Source organism: Gorilla gorilla, chromosome 1 (genome assembly GCF_029281585.2).
Source record: "Gorilla gorilla gorilla isolate KB3781 chromosome 1, NHGRI_mGorGor1-v2.1_pri, whole genome shotgun sequence".
NCBI lineage: Eukaryota > Metazoa > Chordata > Mammalia > Primates > Hominidae > Gorilla > Gorilla gorilla.
In genome coordinates this window covers 97,034,989-97,057,849 of record NC_073224.2, presented here as the reverse complement: position 1 = coordinate 97,057,849, position 22,861 = coordinate 97,034,989, and the positions used below count along the sequence as shown (strand labels likewise).

The 22,861-nt window shown below is 44.4% G+C and overlaps 1 protein-coding gene across 2 annotated transcripts; it reads left to right on the top strand.

Moving 5' to 3' along the window:
• Nucleotides 1–11,656: 11,656 nt before the first annotated feature.
• On the top strand, nt 11,657–13,350 carry DUSP23 (dual specificity phosphatase 23). 2 transcript variants are annotated; one of them, XM_004027070.5, is made up of 3 exons: nt 11,657–11,798; nt 11,904–12,172; nt 12,960–13,350. In XM_004027070.5, exons 2-3 carry the CDS (start codon nt 11,906–11,908, stop codon nt 13,143–13,145), a joined length of 453 nt encoding a protein of 150 aa, XP_004027119.5. In that variant the 5' UTR covers nt 11,657–11,798; nt 11,904–11,905; the 3' UTR covers nt 13,146–13,350. The 2 variants fall into 2 exon arrangements, with proteins under 2 accessions (XP_004027119.5, XP_018880700.4); XM_019025155.4 differs by having other exon boundaries at nt 11,738–11,805.
• Nucleotides 13,351–22,861: the final 9,511 nt, after the last annotated feature.

Here is a 22,861-nt window from a genome sequence, read left to right as displayed (position 1 = left end):
TAAAATTCTTAAAAGCCATTTTGCCTAGCTGAGAGAATCTAATAGTCACTATTTTAAATCATTCTGTGGTCTTAAGAAAGTCTTGTAGCCACACCCTTGATTTAATTTGTGCCCTGAGAACATTTCTAACTTTGAGAATCTTTTGGCAGTAGGAGAGACTGGAAATGTGAGACAGTTTTATTTCTCACCTAGCATATCCTGGGCACTCTATATTTGCTTTAAATTCTGCTTGCAAATGGAGCAATTCATTTTTTTTTTTTTGGTTCGTCTCTCTCTTCCTATACCCTATTATCTATCACCTTTAAAAAGCTAATTGGCCCCTTCAGCATTCTAAATGGAAACTTCCTTAAACCAAATCTACAAGTTCATTAAGTACATTTTTTATCTTCCAAGTTTCTGGAGATGACAGTGTAGCCAGTTATTCTACTACTATATAATGTGATTTGCCCTTTATCAGCCTCCAGTAGCAGTTTCCTCTTAGGTCCTCAGGCTCCACTAATAATCTACTCGCTGCACCTACTGCCTCTTCCAGCCACTCAACCCCAAAGCCAATGCCGCATAGTTTAGCTTTTTGTTACAGCAACATACCATTTCTGGGTATAAATTTTTATATCTGGCAGGGCGTGGTGGCTCACGACTGTAATCCCAGAACTTTGGGAGGCCGAGGCAGGCGGATCACCTGAGATCAGGAGTTTGAGACCAGCCTGGCCAACATGACAAAACCCTGTCTCTAATAAAAATACAAAAATTAGCCAGTCATGGTGGCAGACGCCTGTAATCCCAGCTACTCAGGAGGCTGAGGCAGGATAATCGGATAATCACTTGAATCTGGAGAGCGGAGGTTGCAGTGAGCTGGGATCGCGCCACTATCTCAGCCTGGGCCACAGCAAGACTCCATCTCAAAAAAAAAATATATATATATATATATATATATGTATATATGATCAGTTTTCCATTCCTATGAAGTAAATGACCATATATATATATACACACACACATAGAGAGAGAGAGAGATAGATATATAGATATAGATCAGTTTTCCATTCCTATGAAGTAAATGACCCCAAAATTTAGTGGCTTAACAGCAATTTCTATTTCTCATGATTCTGTGAGTTAGCTGGGTCACTCTTCTACTGGTCTTACCTAGGATCATTCATGCAGCTGCATCGAGCTTGGGGACTGGGCTCAACTGGCCTCTCCTACCATACGGTATATAATTCAGGGCTTCTTTATAGCATAAAGGTCTTAGGGTTCCAAGATGACAAGACCCAACATGCAAGTGCTTATCATACCTCTGCTTCTATCACATTTGTTTTATTTTATTTTATTTTATTTTATTTTATTTTATTTTATTTTATTTTTTGAGATGGAGTTTCACTCTTGTTGCCCAGGCTGGAGAGCAGTGGTACAGTCTTGGCTCACTGCAACCTCCGCCTCCCGGTTTCAAGCAATTCTCCTGCCTCAACCTCCCAAGTAGCTGGGATTACAGGTATGTGCCATCACGCCCGGCTAATTTTGTATTTTTAGTAGAGATGGGGTTTCACCATGTTGGTCAGGCTAGTCTCAAACTCCTGATCTCAAGTGATCCATCCGCCTTGGCCTCCCAAAGTGCTGAAATTACAGGCATGAGCCACCGCGTCTGGCCCACATTTGTTTATATCATGTTAGCCAAAGCAAGTACAAAGCTGAGTCCAGTACAAATGTAGGAGAGGAATGTATAAGGGTGTGCATACTAGGAGGTGTAATCCATTCAGGTCATTGCTATAACAATCTGCTCCAAAACCAAAATGTAAGTTTCATGCTTTTATCTGCATCTTTAGTCAAGTATATAGCCCAATATCTTGTTCACTTGGACTTAATTGGCATGTTTGTTTAATTGAATTAAAGAGGTAGAAAGTTTTAGAAACACAAGGACCAGAAAGGCTGAAACTATTATAGTTTTGGAAAGCCAAAAGACTATAGAGCAAAGCTAACCATTAAAAACATTTTTTCACCATTTTTCCATATTCTTGTGAATCAAATATGTTTTCTGACCAAAGGGATTTAGGGTATCATAATTTTCAAATAAATGACTGACTCATCAACCTTGTCTCTGTTATGGTCATAGCTATTCCAGAAATAAATTCCATGTGAATTTGCAAATTTTCTCATCCTAAATAACTGTTTGAACATCTGAATAATCACACAATGTAGATTCCTCCGTATTTGCACAAGAGAAAAAGAATTAAATAGAATTACTGGCATTTCAAACCCAGTATTTGAATTTTGCTAAGATTAGATGCTAGACTTGATTTGTCTTTCCCATCTGAGGATATAGGTATATTTAGTTTTTCACTAAAATAAAGAGAATCATGGCTGTGTTTTAATGGCCTCAAAGGTTCTTTTCCTAACAGTCATTTTCTCCAGAAGAGGTTGAGGTTTTTCATCAACAGTAGTGGATAATGATGAGCACATTTTGAAACTGACTAATGATTAATGATCTCTTCCTTTCAAGGATTGATAGACCATAAAACTGCGCTAAAAGACACATTCTTCCCTTGCTACCAATTGTGAGTCTAAGAATCCAGGTATGTTTGCACTATTTTTTTCCCATGAAGCAGAATATCCCATCAAAGTGTAACAAGGGGATTCACTGAGAACTCAATTTGCATGTGGTGGTTTTTTTATTTTGTTCTGTTCTGTTTTATCTATTTGCTTGCTTGTAATACAACTTCCCCTCTGCCTAAGTTTCCAGTTCTAGCAAATGATGTTCCTACCCCAACATAGGGGACAGGAGGGGTTCCTGAACCTGTTTTTTGGGACCAGATGGGGCCAGTAATGCATTCTCTATTTGAAACTCCTGCTACCAATTGGTCCTGATAAGTATGTGCAGCCTATTGTGATGCTGATGATAACAATAGCCAGTGTTTATTGATCCCTCACTGTGCCAAGCATTGTTCAAAGCACTTTATAGGATTAACTCATTTAATCGTCACAATTCTCTGAGGTAGGCATTATGATTTATTTCTACTTTATAGAGAAGGGCACTGAGGTGTAAAGCAGTTTATTAGGGGTTAAATAGTTTCAAATGGCAGAGCCAGGATTTGAACCCACCACCAACTCTATTGCTTCAAAGACACTGGGCTCAAGCAGAATTCAGAATTTTTTCCTACATCTGTGGCCTTGGGACTGTATCCTCAGTAGGAAGTCACTGATACTCACAGGCTTCGATGTTAGTTGACCTACCTGACTTTCTGATGCTTTGCACAAATTGTTAATAGAAAGGCAATTATCAATGATATCTCAGCCTAGATTGTCTCCTTGATTGTTGGGGAGACTATATTATCCTAGAATCCAAATGGGATTTCTACCCAGGCCACTATCTGTGTTGATATGTCATGGCCTCCAACCCCACAAAGCTTGAACTCTCATGTGCCATGCGCCCTCCCTAGTCACCATCACCATGTCCCACCCTTACACACAGTCAATCCAAATGTGTTTCCTGAGGGTGTACTGTATGTCAGGCTCATAGTATACACAGAAGATAGACCCACATACTGGGAGCTTTCATTCCCAACAGCCCAGACTTCCAATTTGAGAAACATGATTACTTTGGGGAAACACCAACCTGGAAGTCATTGGTGGGGAGAAATGTTTTAGGAAAGATTCAGACTAAACCACCTTTGTAGTCCCTTCCAACCCCACCCCCATCCTCTTAATTTCTCTGTAAGGCAAGCATTTATTAGTTTGATTTCAACACACACACTTGTACCTGTAATTACTATATAATGTCTGTTTACTTTTTTAAATGAAAATGAATTTAAATTAATCTTGTTTTGTGAATTTCAAGTCACCCCCTGAGATAAATGAAGACACTCCAGGGTGTCATCAAACCAGTGCTGGGAATCCTACTCTACAAAGTAGAGAAGAGAGCTCATTAAACCTTGAAGGAGCCAGAGGGGAGACATGTATATAGACATAGAGCACACTAAAAAGAGAGTTTTATATGTGCATTATACACACACACAAATACATGTGAAAGGTGGTACACCAAAACGTGGTTATCTTTAGGTGACTTGTTCCTTGAAAACTTCATATGAATGCCACTCATGACTAAGCTCTCTGCACCAGAGAGGAGATCCTGGGAGCAACATTTCCAAAATCCTTCCCATAGATCTTGAGTGCCAATGAGAGGCACCTGTGTAAGATTTGGAAACAAAAGAGAGACCATCGTTTGCCAGAGACAGGTAAGTGCAGAGGCAGATGAGAGGCTGAAAACAGCATCCAGGTGAATTTCTTGGGATCCCCCCACATGAGTGCTGGAGTCTGAGATCATTGGTGGGAATTTCCCAGAAGTTCCTGAGACTTACAGTGGAATTGCTTCCAGGCAAGATCTTAAAGAGAATCTCATTTAGATGTTACCAGCTCAGATCATCTGGTACCTTTGCTACTCAGCCCACCTGCCAGGTATGTAAACCCTGAATTTCTCGTATTGCTTCCTTTCATACTAGGAGAGCATAGAATGGCTTCTCCTTTCCTAATTGAACACCAACTAATATAAATAGGTAATAGGTGAGGATTTTTAACATTTTGCATGTGTATGTGTTTTAATGCTTTTACAATAAACATATTATAATATAGCAATAAAAGCTTTAATATGTGTTTAATATACAATGTCATAAATATTCTAATACACATGCTGCAGAAGCTCAGAAGAGGGACACAAAACATGAATTGGAGCAGGGAAAGCTTCCTAGAGAAAGTGGTCTCTGTTCCCAAAGTGAAACTTAAGGAAGTTGAGATGTTGCTGCAGGCCAAAGGTAAGAGCAGGGCAGGAAAAAGGCACAGCATGGGCACAGGCACATAGGAGAGCTCTGCTTCTCTGACTGACTACACATTGTTCATTGTGACGAGACAAACACTGCTGCAGGGGAATGAGGTAAGGTGAGGCTGAAGGAAAAAGCAAGAGGCCTCATCCTGGAGGGCTTGATATACCAGTCTATAAATCTTGGGGGTTTGTTCTTGAAGACAATAAGGAGTTATTGAAGAACTAGAAAAGTAACATCTGTGCTCTGTGAAAGTCTCTGCAGGTTCACAGAGGGGAAATGTGTAGAGGCCGGAATACAGGAGGCCAGTCCAGGGATCCACAGAGATGATGGGTCCTAAGGAGGTTTTGGGGGGATGGGATTTGGGTGGGAAGAAGGTCTGCTACAGAGGAGAAAGGAGGGGCTTGTGTGAAAAAAGGTTGTCCATGGTGCCTTCTTTCCCCTAAGCTACAGGGAGGCTAGAGACATTTAAACTGGAGGATAATGACTGGGGCACTTTTTGCCTTGCCTGGAAACTAACGTAAAGGTAGGTAGAGTAGGAAGCAATGTTTCAAGCATTCCTCTAGAAAGGAAATCTGGAAACCAAGCCCTTCCTTGGAACAAAAAACAGGAAAGGTACATGTACATTAAGCCTGTTTTTCTTGGACATCTTTCTAACCCGTAGATAAAGCCAATGTGTTGTTCTGATCCAGGATTCTTAGGTGGTTCTAATTGACCTCAAGTTTTCACCCAGGCCAGTTAGGCCCCTTTGAGGCCTCTCCCTCTGCTGATCAGCTCCTCCACCCATATCCCTGCTCAGCTAAAACTTCTCAGCTCCAAAGAAGAGACACCTGGAGATCAACTCACTACGTCTGTCACCAGACCACTTTCTGGGTGCTACCGATGACCAAAGGAAAAACAGAGCTGCAGGACAAACAAGTCTTACACCAGGGCTTCTTAGTCATAGGTGTGCTTATGAGCCACCTGAGGATCTCACAGGTCGGGGGGCCTGAGATTCTGCATTTATCACAGGCTCCCATGTGACATCAACTGTGGATCACACCTTGAGAAGCACTGGTCTAAAGGCGGTGGGGGGAGCAGCCAGGAGTTTAGAAGGTGCCAAAAGGAAACCAGATGGTGACAGTTTGTGAGTTCCATTGGTTCATCATATTTGTTGCATCTGCACTGGAAAAATGAACCTATGCGGCCTATAGTTTTAGAGACCGAAAAACTTAAAACAAAGGGGAAAGAAAAAAAGCAATATACCAGTTTAGAAACTCCAAAGGTTTAGTGCTGTGATGAGCACATTAAAGATAAGAAAATAAAGTAAATAAAGGCAACTGTATTGGTTTTCTATTGCTGCATAACAAATTGCCACAAACTTAATGGCTAAAGAAACACCATTTATGATGTCAGTTCTGTAGGTCGGAAGTTGGCCACAGGTTAGCTGAACCTAAGCTCAGGGTCTCCTCAGGCTGATATCAAAGTGCCAGCCAGGCTATGGCTCAGCTGAGGCTCGAGGCAGCATAAACAGAAGAAGTGAGAGAGTCCACCAACATGGTTTTGATCACAGAAGTGCCTCTTCCCTAACTGAATGCTCCCTCTTGATTCCACTCTCACCTGCCTTTGTTGAATGGCTTTTCAAAAACCAAAGCCTAGTCCCCACCTCCCTCCCCATCTCCAGCTCCCATGATGATAGCATCTGATGTGAGGCAGCATTCCCAACACCCCAACTTAAACTTTTAATGTGCTCCTGGGATGATCTAAAAAAAAAGAAAAAAACACCATAATTTTAAATGCCATAAAGGCAATTGACTTGTCAAAAGTACAAGAAATCAACTAGTAAATTGGGAGATTTCAGTTATGGTACGTTCTGCAACAGTATACGAATCACAAATTTTTCAACAAGACAAAAAAAGAGAAACAAGGAAAAGCTATCAGTGCCATCTTGTGGAAAGACCTATATTAAAATGTCCAAGGTAATCTGGCCACACCCCAGACCATTTCAGCGCCTCTACACCCAAAGCTGACACACATCCAACTGACACCAGGGTAGCTTCACTGTTTGTTTGCAGGTAATGGTTCTGGTAGAGGTTCCATTTTAATTGCTTGTTTCTTGTGCCATGACCAATCATTAAATAATTTGTATATCATCTCTAACCATACAAATACCACAGCAACCTATACCTCCAACACCATACACACACAAAACTCATGCCCAGACTACTCTGGTTGGTTCCCCCACAGACAGCATGGTTCTCCAAATATGGAAAATTTGCATTGATCTATCACAACATTGCTGCATACACACACTTAGACCACAACTGCTTACAGTATAATTCTTTCTTTTTGAATTAACCTTTGTTTTAATTTTATTTTATTTCTTGAGTTTATTGTAAGTTATTTTTCTTCTTTCCTTCAAACTGAATATTTTTATCTATATTAGTTACATATTACTGCATAATAAATTACCCAAAATTTGATGGCTTAAAAGAATAAATATTTATTATCTCACAGTTTCTGTAGGTAAGGAATTCAGGAGAGGCTTAGCTGGGTTGTTCTGGCTCAGGGAATCCATGAGGCTATAATCAAGATGTTGGGTAAATCATCTAAAGTCTTCATGGGCTGGAGAATTCACTGCAACAGTAGTGAGCCACTGACTTGATGGTGGGTAGGAGGCTTCAGTTCCTCACCACATGGATCTCTCCACACAGCTGCTTGAGAGTTCTCACAACATGGCAGCTGGCTTCTTCCCAAAGCTTCCCATGGCAGGCCTTCTTTCCAAGAGAGAACAAGGCAAAAATTAAGTATTTCATGATGCAGCCTAGGAAGTCACACACCACCAGTTACACAATATCTTACTGGTTGCAAAAATCAGCCCTCTCAATGTGGAAAAGCACTACACAGGCATGAAATGGCTCATTGGGTACCATCTTGGAAGCTAGCTGCCATACCATTTCTTCTTAGGTTCAGTTTCCAGATCATCAGATCTTAGGTGTGAAGTGTGTTTAGACATTAAAAAATCAGAACACTGAGGACACTGAGAATTCTGACTGTAGTCCAAGGGCCACAGGAACCTGAACCCAAGCAATCCTTTGCATTGGTGGAACACAGGGACCTACCTGGAGGAAGAAATTCTCTGACTCCAATTGCACCCCTAATTGCCACTAGCATCAAGCCAAACGGGGGACTGGGACCTCAATATGAACAAGAACTAAGTCAAAACATTCTTATCAGCTGGAAAAAGGGAAGCTGAGATGCCCTAAAAAATGTTCTGTTAAGCCTTATTTTTTACTTTTAAGTTCAGGGGTACATGTGAAGAATGTGCAGGTTTGTTACATACGTAAAAGTGTGCCATGGTGGTTTGCTGCACAGATCATCCCATCACCTAGGTTTTAAGCCCAGCATCCATTAGCTATTCTTCCTGATGTTCTCCCTCCCCAAGTCCCCACCCCAGACAGGCCCCAGCATTTGTTGTTCCCCATCCCCATGTGTCCATGTGTTCTCATCATTCAGCTCCCACTTATAAGTAAGAATATGCAGTGTTTGGTTTTCTGTTCCTGTGTTAGTTTGCTGAGAATAATGGCTTCCAGTTTCATCCATGTCCCTGCAAGGGAATGATCTCATTGCTTTTTATGGCTGTATCATATTCCATGGTGTATATGTACCACATTTTCTTTATCACTGATGGACATTTAGGTTGATTCCATGTCTTTGCTATTGCGAATGTGCTGCAATAAGCATACGGTGCATGTATCTTTATAAAAGAATGACTTATATTCCTTTGGGTATATACCCAGTAATGGGATTGCTGGGTCTGCTGAGCTTTTCATTGGACAGTAGACAAAATGGAAAGAAAAATCCCTCTCTTCATAAGACATTTCTGGTAGTTCCAACTCAAGCTTATCTTTCCCCCACTGACTTCTTTTGCACTTGTTTTTACTGCACAATTAGCTTTTTAATATGTATTATCTGATTGTCTTTGATGAGCAATTTAGTACTTTATTATATGTCCTGAGAATAATTACATCAGAGTCTAAATCCCCTGCAAGGATGTTGTAAATTCCTTGAAGTCAGGGAAATTTCTTAAGCTTACTACTCAGCCCACCATTAGTGTCAATAGATTGTTCTCCAGGAACACGGCCCCTCCAAAGCACTCAAATACACAAGCCATCACACACATGCACACTACAAGAGCAGTGCTCTATAAAGAACAAGCTTTATTTGTCCCATTTCACAAAAATAGTAATTAGACATAGCCAAGATCAGAATGACACAGCCATTCTTTATTTAAAAGCACAGTCAAGTAAAAAATACACTTCAAAGAGATACTACCCAATACTCAACACAGTCCTCAAACTTGTGCATTTAAAAAGAATTACAAATACACATTGCCACATGGTCCGACAGACTCACATTCACTCCTAGAAATGTACCTTCACAGTCTTGCCAATGCATTCTTCTTATTAATTTCCCATTCATTTGTTTACTTAACATTTTGAGCCCTGTGGCTCAGGCTCCATATTAGATGTGTGGAATTCAAAAACGGAACAACGCATTCTTGCCTCCTCTGCAAACAAGTATCCTCAATCCAATGACATTACTATACTGGGAAGACATATTTATACAAGGTGAGATGGGAGAAAAAAAAAAAAAAAGCCTAAATCTTCCTGAGGGTCAGGTAACTCTGTACAGAGGAGAGAATAAAAGAAGGTCAGTATCATGTATGTGGGCAGACAAGAAGGTGGTTAGTTGCAGAAGTCCTGTTAATTGCAGAAGTCTGAGCCAGGAAACCATCAGAGAGGGTTTTTCCTTACAGTTTGAGGCCCCTTGGGCCCAAGACAAAACATCATATGGCATCCTTGACATATGGCACCCTTGGCAAAGCTTAAGGCAAGGACCCTGGGCCCTTTCCACTCTGGGTCTGCTGGAAGGGAAGGGCAGAGCTTCCTAAAAAGGGAGCCAACTGGCCTCTCCACATGGAGGCCCTAATGGTTTGATGGATGCACTGCTAGCCCTGCAGAAACCCACAAGAGGGAGAGAATCGTTGGTAGGGGACTCAGGGAAGAGGAAGATCTCGGTCTCCCAAAAAAATTTTCTCCTTCTGGAGAATATGGGCTTCGAGCTGGATATCAAGGAGGCAAAGAAGGAGCACATAGGAGGGTAGGGAGTGAAGTGGAAAGTTCCCTGATGAGTAGGGGAAGCAAAGGAAGGAGAACAAGGCAAAGGGACTAAGAAAAGATTAACTTACAAGAACAAATGCTAGAGTCTTGTCTCCAGAGGTAGTGCAACCAGAAATCCTGAAGAGCAGTTGAATTGAGAAGAGAAGCGGGAGGTCAGGGGGTGGGGGGAAGAGGTGACTGGTGGCTGAGAGGCCATGGCTAGGAAAGAGAGAAAGGAATACACTGGGGAGGGCTGGTAACATTGATAGGAATTTATGTAGGAAATGAGAGTGCAAACAGGAAGGGCTTAACTAGGGCTGTGATTGTCTGGAAGGAGAAAAAGGGGAGATTTGGCAGCTCCTGGAACCTGGGGAAAGTAAGTGTCTGGGTAAATGGTAAGTGTATTTCCCACAGGGTCAGAGCAGGCTTTGATCTTTAGGAGAAGACAAATTGCTTTCCATCTTGCTGAAGCCAAAGGCTTAAATGGTCAGACGTGTGTCATAGGTAGGTGCAAAGGGAAGGAAATATAATACATCCTCATGGCCAAGTGCCCTGGGCTTGGATCACTGTGTCCTTGGCCAAGTTAACCAACTTCTTTAAGCTTCCAATGATTCATGTACAAAAAAAGATATAAAAATACCTTTCACATGTGGTTCTTCCAGAAAGCGCTTGGCACAGGGCCTGGTACATAAACAAATTCAATAAGGGTTAACTATTTTCATAATTACAGTTAGTCTGCATTGCTAGAAGCACATTATTCAAATGAGGATATGGACTGGTCAGATGACAGTGGAAACGGTGTTCAGATCTAGGGGCCCCCACCTAGTAAGAACAACACTAATCAACTCTAGCCTGCCCAGGGGACAGTGACCCAGAGAACTAGGAAACCTTGAAAAATGAAGAAATATGAGATACTAATAAAAATTAAGAAAACCTACAAGCGTTTAACCCAGATATTTGGGGACATGAGGGGGTTATGTGAAGAGAAAACAATGTTCCATTTAACTTTAGGAAATGGCGATATTATTAAAGATTTTGGAGGCACTAGTCATCATCCTTTGGTCAAGTTTATTAACCTCTCCAGTGCCTCTGTTTTTTCATCCATAAAATGGGATTCATTAGATCACCTATCTTATAAGAGTACTGTGGCAATTAAATGAGTCAGTATGTGTTAAGTGCTTAGAAGACTATCTAGCACATAATAAATGCTCAATAAGTCCTGAGGAGCAACTGGATTGACAGGAGAAGTTGGTGCTGGTTATTATTATTACTATAATTATTACCCTGGGTAAGTTTTTAATAGTTCCAGCAATGAAAAAATGAGAATAGCCTCCTTGCAGCAGTAATTCCCTCTTACTGGAACAGTTCAAAAAGTCGCTGATAACGACCAGTCAGTCATTAGAGAGGAGACTCCTCGTCCTGGGAGAAAGCCGATTTGTCATCTCTTAAACCCCAGGGCATCCAGCGTGAAGCAGGTAGAACTAGGCCGGCCCGCGAGGAGGCAGGGGCAGGCGCCAGTGACGCAATGACTGCAACATGCCGCCAGGGTGCAGCAGAGCCCGACCCCGGGTTGTTCCATCCGCAGCAAACAATTCCTAACTCGCTCCAGGTCTTCCTTCTTAGCTGAGTGGGTTGAACCCCGCGGAAGTAACCCCCCGCCCATTATGATGATCCAGCCAATCACCGCGTGACCTGCTCGGACGGGGCGGGATCGCGGCGCTTCCCTCGGTCGCGGAATTGGGTTCCGCGTTCCAGCCCCGCCCCAGGCTCTGGGCCAATCCCGGCGGCTGGGCAGAGCGTCCCCGAGGGCGGCACCCCGCAGACCACGTGGCCCGGGAGGCGCCGAGGCCAGGTAGGTGGTGAGTTACTTGGCCCGGAGCGGGCGAGGGGACGCATGGGCGGAGCGGGGCTGGCCAGCCTCGGCCCCCATGACCCGCTGTCCTGTGCCCTCTCCCAGCGATGGGCGTGCAGCCCCCCAACTTCTCCTGGGTGCTTCCGGGCCGGCTGGCGGGGCTGGCGCTGCCGCGGCTCCCCGCCCACTACCAGTTCCTGTTGGACCTGGGCGTGCGGCACTTGGTGTCCCTGACGGAGCGCGGGCCCCCTCACAGCGACAGCTGCCCCGGCCTCACCCTGCACCGCCTGCGCATCCCCGACTTCTGCCCGCCGGCCCCCGACCAGATCGACCGCTTCGTGCAGATCGTGGACGAGGCCAACGCACGGGGAGAGGTCAGCGGGCGGGGTCAGCGCAGGGAGGGAGGGGCCTGGAAGGTCAGCGGGGGACACGGGCGGAGCTGGGGAGACCGGGCCTGGGATAACTTAACTGGGCTTGGGGAGGCAGACAGTAGGGCCGGGAGAATGGGAAGCCAGTGCGGGGGAGGGAAGCACTAAACGGAAGGAACTAAAGAGAGAGCGAAGCAGTGCGAACTGGGCTTGAGGAGAGGCAGTGTAAACCAGCTAATACTGTGAGTTGTGAAGGAGAAGGGTGTGGACAGACACCTGGGAGAGGTGGGGGTTGAAGTCAGGTGGAGGCTGTTTACCATTTTCTAGAGTAAAGCTGTCCAAATATAATGGAACCTAAGTGGCTCCATGTAATGTTAATTTTTCTAGCAACGGCATTCTTAAAAAGCAGGGAAGCAGATAAAATTAACTTTGGTGATCTTAATGAGATATTTTCATTCTTTTTTCTACTACCTCTTCATACCCTGTTGCGTTTTTCACACTACATCTCAATTTGGACTAGCCACATTTCAAGTACACAGTAGCCACAGTAGCCGTGGCTACTGTCTTCTGTATTGAACACCACAGGTGGAGGGCTGTGTAGAGGTGGACAGCTCTTGAACCAGCCAGTGCAGAGGCCTCCTAGCCACCTAGTGCAGGGACAGCCCTCCCTGACTTTGCTGCAGAGCCCTGGACCTGGCACCGAAGAAGGAGCTGTGGGGAGAACCAAGTGAGGGGCAGGAAACAGTTGTGGGTGGGGGAGTTGAGTGGCACCCATCGAGCCCCCTCTTCGTAGGCTGTGGGAGTGCACTGTGCTCTGGGCTTTGGCCGCACTGGCACCATGCTGGCCTGTTACCTGGTGAAGGAGCGGGGCTTGGCTGCAGGAGATGCCATTGCTGAAATCCGACGACTACGACCCGGCTCCATCGAGACCTATGAGCAGGAGAAAGCAGTCTTCCAGTTCTACCAGCGAACGAAATAAGGGGCCTTAGTACCCTTCTACCAGGCCCTCACTCCCCTTCCCCATGTTGTGGATGGGGCCAGAGATGAAGGGAAGTGGACTAAAGTATTAAACCCTCTAGCTCCCATTGGCTGAAGACACTGAAGTAGCCCACCCCTGCAGGCAGGTCCTGATTGAAGGGGAGGCTTGTACTGCTTTGTTGAATAAATGAGTTTTACGAACCAGGGCACGTTGCATGGTACTTTATAAAGCATTCCCACACATTAACTTACTTCAGCCTCACTGTAGCCCTGTGATACAGGAAAGACAGATGGGCCATCTCTGTTCTTTGAATGAGGTGGGCAAAGCTCAGAGAGGCCCATCTTCAACACTTCTAGAAAGTGGAAGGATGGGCCAGAACAGCAACACACGTCTTCAATCCCTTGAAGATGCTGAAATGCTATGTATCTGTTCCCTGACAATATTTGATGTGTTTTCTGGGGGAGCTAGTCAATGAAAAGGATTCAGGTCCGGAGTAGCCTGGCCTCCTGGCATTCCCAGGTCTCTGATGCTCACAGGCCAGGAGGCCCCTCCGTGTAGGCCCACCTGCTGCACACGTGTCACCCTTGTTTATCTGGGGGTAGAGACAGCCTGGATGTCGCACTCACAGATAACCACCATCTCCACCTCCACAGGGCTGGTCACCTCTTACCAGCCTCAGGTGCTGCTCAGCTCATCTTGGCTCTCTGGCTCATTCTGCTGCCCCACAACCTCAGGCCAAAGGACGTGAGAACAGAGCCAATCTAGGCAGTTACGCAGAGCAGATATTTAACAATTAAATGAAGAGTTCCAGGGCTCTAAATCTTGGCCATGTTTCTCAGATGTTATCTCCAGTTATCCCCTATTGGACCCCATTCTGCCCCCTTGTTGGGCCCTGTTTTGCCAGCACCACTACACTTTTGACTTATGAGAAATGGGAAGAATGGCATATATCCGCCCAATGGATTCTTTACTGTAGGTCTGCCTGTGGTCTTTTCTGCAATAGCAGGCTGAATAAGATAGAAATTCACCATAAAATGTGTGAGTTCCTGTACGTACCTGTATGAGTTCTGTTAGATCTGGAGGCCACACAGTGGAATGAGACATAATTCCTGCTCTCAGGAGCTCAGCCTGCTGGAGAAGATGGGCACAGATAGAGTCCACCACAGACAATGGATGCTATTGTAGACATGCATTCCAGTTCCAGTGGAGACATAGAAGAGTGGGGAGTCAAGGGCTCCCCTGTAGATCTCATCTTTTGTATTGTAGACCAGAGACAGGCCTAGCCAACTGGTCCTCCTTTCTGCTGCTTTCCCCCTTCCACCACTAACCACCCAGTTCATCCCTGTCCAACTCAACCTTAAACAAGAGATATCAGCTGAAGTCTTGCCAATCTAAGGCCATAAGATGCCCTCTCCCCAGTTTAACTTTATTTGTCAAATCTGAGTGATCAGTTCCTTCAAGCTGAGTCTCCACCTAGCCTACTCAGGTGAGGATGTCTCCCAAAGAGAAGAAACCCACACATTCCAGACATTCCAGCTGCAACAGAGGAATGAGAATGCAAATAGAGGATGCACTGAAACCCTTACCTTCCTGTCACCAAAAGTTCTGTCTACCCTGCTCTCCCCCATCCACCCCTCCCCCAACAGTATGGCCCCATTCTGTTTCTGATGCAAACCAGAACATCTTCCAAAGGGGTGTGTGTGTATTTCCCTGTGAAGGGAGTAGGGCATGAAGGGTGTGAATGGGCCACTTCCTGAACCTCTCCCCTCAAGTCTGAGGGCTTACCAGGATGGAGAGAGAGAGAGAGGTATGAGGCATGAAGCTTCCCCAAGTTCGTGTCTCCACTCTGATCCTCACCTACTAGGCCATACAACCAATCCTTGCCCTTTCTGCCTCTGTTCCTGTGTCACTCCATCCTCCCCACATCTCTGCACTGTGGAAGAGGAATATGCCCTTCCCTTCCTCCCAAGGCTCCTGCAAGGGAAACAAAATTTTTCTAACCCCATTTAAAGCCCTGTGTACTGCCTCCATCCCCATAATTTAAGCAAGTCTCCTCTGCCTCAAGAGTTCCTTAGGGAAATACACATATAATTAAGTGCTTAAGGAAACTGCTTTTTAAATAATAAGAGTTGGCTTGAAATGAAAAACTCTGCCCTTATCCTTCCATCTACCTGGTGGGTTAGCCTGTGGCTTCTTTTGGGCTCATTTCCACTCCCAATTGTTTTTGTCTTCTCACCAAGCCCTCTTATGTCTATGGCTACCAATAAGGGGTAACAGACGAGCCATGTCCCTTCCCTTTCTACGCTGAGATAGATGATCCGTGCCACCATCTAAAAAGAACATTCTCCTCAAACCAGGATATCTCAACTATTGACATTTGAAAGTGGGTGATTCTTTGTTGTTGGGGCTGTCTGTGCATTGTTGGATCTTTAGCAGCTTGCCCGGCCTCTATTCCCTAGATGCCAGTAGGATACCCCTCCTCCCCCCAGTTGTGACAACAAAAATGTCTCTAGACATTGCCAAATGTTCCCTGGGGGAGCAAAATCAGCCTCAACTGAGAACTGCATGAGACCAACAAGCACTGGATGCAGTCATTGGCTTTCATTTCCTCTGGGAGTGGTGGTGGGAACATACTTGGTAATGTCTCCTGTGGATGCACACATCTTAATGGGACAGAAAGGACCAACTCAAACCTCTTACCTTTTCAAGCAATGTCTGGTAGCCATCCCTGGTCCGTCAGCCTTTTTCCTGGCTGGTTTCCCAAGACAGTGATAGACACCGCTAACTTTCCATATTCAGGAGACTTCGATTCTCAATGAGCTGCTGATGGGCACAGCTGCAGTAACATCTCCTCCCACCCCCATTTTTTTTACGTTTAATTCATGTTTATTCTCTGGCACGTGATCAGAGTTCTCTGGTGAACGGAGGCTTCTCTATCTGGAAAACATTCCTTCATATCATTGGGGCTCTGCGGTAGTCACCTCTTGGGTTCCCCTTTCAGAAAATTATCCAGTTGCAGAAACAACTGGAAGCAAGTCAGAAGGAGCACCAGCCTTAAACCTTAACCTTAACAAGCACCTTCTCTGAGAAGATTCCTCCTCATCCTTCCCTGACTGGGGCCCTTTTGCTCTCTGGGTTCTGGATTCCATGACTGCCTCATAAGCCATGTATCCCAACATAGGTGTCCTGCTGCAGAGAGGACTGGAGTGGGGAAATAGGCCACACACTGCATACACTGAGGCTGGCACACACCTCCCTTGGAGCCATACTTGGTCATCACCCTTACATCCTGACCCATTCATAACACGTGGGGCTCCTGTCCACAGGAGGCTCATCACTGCTCATCATCATCTTGGCTGAGGAGGTCCCACCTGCCCCCCATTATCCCCAAGACCTAGTCTTCCCAGGGCAATGGTGAGCACGTTACCTGGAGCAGAGATTTGATCTAAACCATAAACCATTTCCCAGAATGAACTGCATCCGTGTGCCAAGCTTCAAATCAAATGTTCTGCTGTCTGTATCCTGCCATTCTTTCTGAGAATTTGGTGTCAGAGGATTGCTTTGTCACAAAACAATGTCAATTACCACAAATGCATTTTACATTTTGTCATGACCGTACTTTTCTTACTTATAGGATCATAATTGCCATCATTTACAAAGTGCTTACTATGTAGCAGGTGTTTTACATACATTGTGTTATATTATTTTATCCTTACAACTCTGCAAGTCATGTATTTCCCCCTTTTTATAGATGAAGGTACTGAGATGTAGAGAGATAAATAACATGCCCAAAGCCACACACTGTTGATGGAGCTGAGATACAAACTCAAGTTGTAACTTCAGAGCTCATGTTTCTTTGGCCAGGCATCCCACTTGCCAAGACTTTTCCTGGCTTCAGCCCACAAAGGCATCTGCCTTCATGATTAGAGCTTGGCCTCATGGGCCGTCTCATCAACATGGCTTCCAGTGACCACCCTTTTTATTCTCTTAGGAAGCCAAAGAACAACGCTGCATCTGACACTCACGTCAATAGCACCTGAATTATGTTCTTCTCCTTAAAATGTGGCCCAGTGACATTTTGGGCTGGATGATAAAAAATAAAAATAAATTAAAAATGTGGCCCGAGTATTTAAGAGCAAAATATTGACACTGATTTGTCAGGGTGGTTCTCTCACATCCACTATTATCTAATTCAAAGCAAACAGATATTCTTATCTGGCATGACAGTCTTAAGGCCTGTGTGCCTGGTATCAAGCCCTCAAAAATGTCTTTTTATGTCTGATGATTTACTGAAAACCCTAATACCCTTTCTGTTTTCTTGTTGCTTGAGCCCTTAATGCGTGCCAGGCACTGTGCCAAATGCTTTACAGACGTTATCTCATTCCATCCTCAAAAAAAAAAGAAAAGAAAAAACAAAACAAAACAGAAAATACCCTGTGAACAAAGCATTACAATAACCAGTGCACAGATGGATAAACTGACCCAGAGAGCTAGGTGATCTGCCCACAGTCACCGAGTTGAGCAGGATTCAAACTTTGGGCTGTCTAGCTGTAAACCGCCGGTTGCCTTCACTCTTGGGAGGAGAGAGAATAGACTTTGTTGTAATTAGAAAATATATAACAGCATCTCGTATTCCCCAGAATGGAGTCATCTGGACTCACAGGGCCATCGGTGGAGCTCTCCAATCACACAGCTTCCCCAGCACTGCTGCTCAATGTTCAGTGGCATAACTCTGACTTGGGAGCGTGCAGGCTGCCAGCACAGTCATCATCTCTAACAGGCTTCTGCCTCAAGCCTCCAACACCATCAAAAATATAATCCCCTGTTGACTTAGAAATAAATTACGTAAGCACTTTTTCCATTACTTTAAAATTTTTCTCTGGCTATTATGGATTCGAGGCATGCTCTTGAGAAGTCAGCTTGTCCAAGCAAGCAGAAATTTAAGAAACACTTTGGTGCATGTCCATGCCTGAAATTGATGACTTATTTGCAACCTTGATAACAGAGTTTCTTGTGCTAATAAATTGCTTAAATTGCTTTGACAACTCTTTCACCCTATTTTTCCACTGACTTACTCTGTCACCACAGATATATAATCATGAAATAAATTAGTGATGTTTTCAATGTGTGGCATTCAGTATGGCAAACAGTTCTGGGATTATTTCCCTGCTAGCTTTTGTCAACAAAAAGAGTCAAACTCTAAAATATTTTAAGAGATTTACTCTGAGTCAAATATGAGTGACCATGGCCTGTGACACAGCCCTCAGGAGATCCTGAGAACATGTGCCCAAGGTGGTCAGGGTACAGCTTGGTTTTATACATTTTAGGGAGGCACAAGACATCAATCATCAAATGCATTTAAGAAATACATTGATTTGGTTCAGAAAGGTGGGACAACTCAAAGCAGGTGGGGAGGGGGCTTCCAGGCTACAGGTAAATTTAAACATTTTCTGATTGACAATTGGTTGAGTTTGTCTAAAGACCTGGGATCAATGGAAAGGAAATGTTCAGGTTAAGATAAAAGACTGTGGACCGGGCACAGTGGCTCACGCCTATAATCCAGCACTTTGGGAGGCCAAGGTGGGCGGATCACGAGGTCAGGAGTTGAAGACCAGCCTGGCCAACATGGCGAAACCCCATCTCTACTAAAAATACAAAAATTAGCTGGGCGTGGTGGCATGCGCCTGTTATCCCAACTACTCGGAAGGCTGAGGCAGGAGAATTGTTTGAACATGGGAGGTGAAGGTTGCAGTGAACAGAGATGGCACCATTGCACTGCAGCCTGGGCAACAGGGTGAGACTCCGTCTCAGAAAAAAAAAAAAGAAAAGATAAAAGATTGTGGATACTAAGGTTCTTTTGAAATATTATAATGGCTGCTCTTAGAGATAATAGATGACAAATGGTTCCTATTCAGGCCTTTAAAACGTACTAGATTCTTACTTAATCTCTTCAGGATTGGGGGGCCTGGAAGAAAAAGATCTAGCTGTGTTAATAGAGATTCTTTACAGATGCACACATCCCCCCACAAAGGACAGCTTTGCAAGACCATTTCAAAATATAGCAAAGAAACATGCTTTTGGGGTAAAATAGTTTGACCTTCTTCTTTGTCACATCATGTTATGCCAGAGTCACACTGGAAAGTAAGTCACAATATATAGGGTTAAATATAACCCATCTGATGAGAATTTGTGGTTTGAAGGTCATGACTCCCCAGGCCCCTTAGATAGGAATTTGGGCAAGATAAAAAAAAATCAGAGCTCAGTCCTCACTTTTTAAATTATTATTGTTTTTATTTTTCTTTTTTGAGATGAAGTCTCACCCTGTCGCCCAGGCTGGAGTGCAGTGGCACAATCTTGGCTCACTGCAACATCCGCCTCCTGGGTTCAAGTGATTCTCCTGGCTCAGCCTCCCAAGTAGCTGGGACTACAGGCACCCACCACCACGCCCAGCTAATTTTTTGTATTTTTAGTAGAGATGGGGTTTCACCATGTTAGCCAGGATGATCTCGATCTCCTGACCTCATGATCCGCCTGCCTCGGCCTCCCAAAGTGCTGGGATTACAGGCGTGAGCCACCGCACCTGGCCAGTCCTCACTTTTACAGTAAACACACCAATGAATCTTCTTTAATAATATACATTGAGCGTTAGCGACTCTACTCCAAACTCAAAGGGACCCCATGGGAAATATTAATCCATGCACCATCCCACAGGTGACACCACTTATCTTCTTCACTAGATTTTGTGTGCCCTTGGGCTCCCCCACCCCAGTGAAATTCACTGATTTGCATGTTTTCCATAGGTACACTTCCTGAGATCTAGCTGGGGCTGGGTGCAGCCTAGAGCCATGGAATAGAATTAAAGTAGCCACACTGGTATCAAGCCTACAGGCAGAACCATGCCATTCTTGACCACGACCTGTAAGGACCTAAGGAATCCAATCATTTTCTTCATCTCCTTCCTCACCTTATATACTCCTCTCTCCCACAGGCTTTGTTCTCTTCTCTCTGCCTGTGTTGGTGGTCTGCAGAACCACTCTCAGGTTGGATGTTTTGCTAGAAGGACTCACAGAACTCAAAAAAGCTATTATACTCTTTTCTTTCCTCTCAAAATATTACCCTGTCTTGATATACTCTCGATTATAGTATATTACAATGAAAGGAAGTGGGTTAAAATAAACAAAAAAGAAAGGTACGGGCTGGGTACAGTGGCTCACGCCTGTAATCCCAGCACTTTGGGAGGCTGAGGCAGGTGGATCACGAGGTCAGGAGATTGAGACCATCCTGGCTAACACGGTGAAACCCCATCTCTACTAAAAATATAAAAACATTAGCCAGGGTGGTGGCACCTGCCTATAGTCCCAGCTACTCGGGAGGCTGAGGCAGGAGAATCTCTTGAACCCCTGAGGTGGAGGTTGCAGTGAGCCAAGATCACACCACTGCACTACTGCCCTCCTGCCTGGGCGACAGAGCGAGACTCCGTCTCAAAAAAAAAAAAGAAAGAAAGAAAGAAAGGTACATACAGCAGAGTTCAGAGGAAACTAGGCACAAGCCTCCAGCTGTCCTTTCCTAGTAAAGTCACATGGACAGTGCTTAATTCTTCCAGCAACAATGTATGACAGCACATACAAAATATGGCCAACCAAGGATGTTCACCTGAGCCTTGATGTCCAGCATTTGTTTTTAGTTTAGTTTAGTTTAGTTTATTTAGTTTAGTTTAGTTTTGTTTTGTTTTGTTGAGGTAGCAGGGGGTCAGTCACGTAGACATGCAGCATTCACATAACTCAGTCTCCAGCCCCAACACAGGTCAGACTGAAACAACATGGCCCAAAGCAGCCTAGGCATATACAAACAGGTGCTCACCATAAATCACATTGTTAGCAGAAATGATCTGGCCTGGCTCATGGTCTCAGGTATACAAAGACACTCTTACCATGCAGGATATTTCAAGAGTTCAGAGGTCTCAGAAGCTAATCAAGGGCAGTCTCAACGACCCTTGGAATGTGCAGGGTTTGGGCAATCCAGGCGTGCTGAGTTGATCTTTTACTGCACACTACTCCACACTACTTTTCCTGCACACTTTTTGTGCTCTCTCCACGTGACAGCCTGGGCAGGTGGGATGCTTTGCTCACCAGCTCTTTGCCTAGCTCCTAACTCCTACTGACCCCTACTGGTCATAGTTTAAACATCACTTTTTCAGGAAAAGGTTTCCAACAGGCCCCCATGTATTCCCAAAGTATCTGTCCTACTTTGAGGCCCTTTGCTCACCAATAGTAATTCATTTAGTCATTTGATGTTTCTCTGTATGCTGCTACAGTCTACGGACCATGTGCATACCTCTAGCACAGTACAATGTCTGGCACATCAATATTCAATACTCAATAAACAGATGATGACTGACTAACTGATGTGCTGTCACTTACCTGGGTATCTGCACATAGGTGAATAAATGGGAAGAAAATAATAAATCTAGGGAATGGATAATCTAGTGGAGGAGTACATGACATATGTACCCTCCTAAGTGTAAATGCAAAGTTGGATACAATTAGCCAATATGCAATGCATAAATACTTAAGCAATGGGATAGTGATTAAAGAGATAAGAGGAGTGAAATTCAAAAAGTTGAACCTTCAAAGAGATGTGGAGAGTGAGGTTGGATAGCCTAAAGGGATACACAAATGCTGGATGTTATTAAAAATACCAATGTTATGTATTGGGTGCAGAGTCCATATGGGGAGCCTTAGACAGAGGGATGAATAGGACAAATAGGTATCAGTGAGGGGAGGGAAAAATATGGGGAGTCAACTGGCATAGATGAAGTACAAACCTCATCCAGTGGGTAGCAGGAAATGCATGGTTAGGTGAAGATAGTGAAAGGGCAGCAAAAACTCATGCCAAAAGGTTTGGATCATATCTGATCAACAGTGTGGAGTCACCACAGTTTTCTGAGTAGAGGACATGTCACTAGGTCCAATTTTCCTTAAATTACACTCTGACAGAATGGCTCCGTTACTTAGCCACAATATGGTGCATTATGATTTAACACTGCCAAAGAGAGACAGGGTCTCACAGCTGCTGATTTTTAAGGCTTTTCAGAAGATAAGAGTTAAGTAAGAACCTGCTTTTCCTGCTTGCTGGAAGTTAATGACTTTAATGCTTTGCAAAAGAAAGTAAAAGGGTTGTTAAGTCAGAGTGCTCACCCTCTGGGCCTGCAGGTTATGATTTTTTAATGCTTTTCAAATGGGAAAGGATCTCAAGTGAGTGTCATCCCTGCCTGCTAGAAATATATGTCTTTCAGACGGCAGCTGGCACAGCCTCCTGCACACCCACTGCTCTGCCTGATTCACTGCATTCACATTTTAAATCTTGGAATGTTGCCATATCTCAGTCGACCCAATTCACAGGTCCACAGAGGCAGCGACCCCAGGTGCTGCAACTCAGTCCAGCATTTCTCCCTATTGTCCCAGGTCAGGGGGTGTCCTGAGCCTTCAAAATTTTTGCCTCAGTTACATCCCTACTCCCTCCCCTTCTCTGTCACTACGTCTGTCCACTTACCCTCAAACCTGTCTTCTCTTCTCCAAATAGTGATCAATTTGTCAAGTACTAAAAAGCCACACAGATCAGGTGGTATGTTTTTTCTGTAAACAGAGGGCATGGTGTGTGCTGAGGAGGGGAGGGCTGGGGACTGCAAAGACAGCTCCCCACAGAGGAACACCCCA

What these genes read in the sequence shown, in the direction of transcription:
- DUSP23 (XM_004027070.5), top strand. Translation starts at nt 11,906, where the DNA reads ATGGGCGTGCAGCCCCCCAACTTCTCCTGGGTGCTTCCGGGCCGGCTG. An exon ending in AGGCCAACGCACGGGGAGAG is followed by an intron (nt 12,173 to 12,959) that starts GTCAGCGGGCGG and finishes CCCTCTTCGTAG; the next exon opens with GCTGTGGGAGTGCACTGTGC.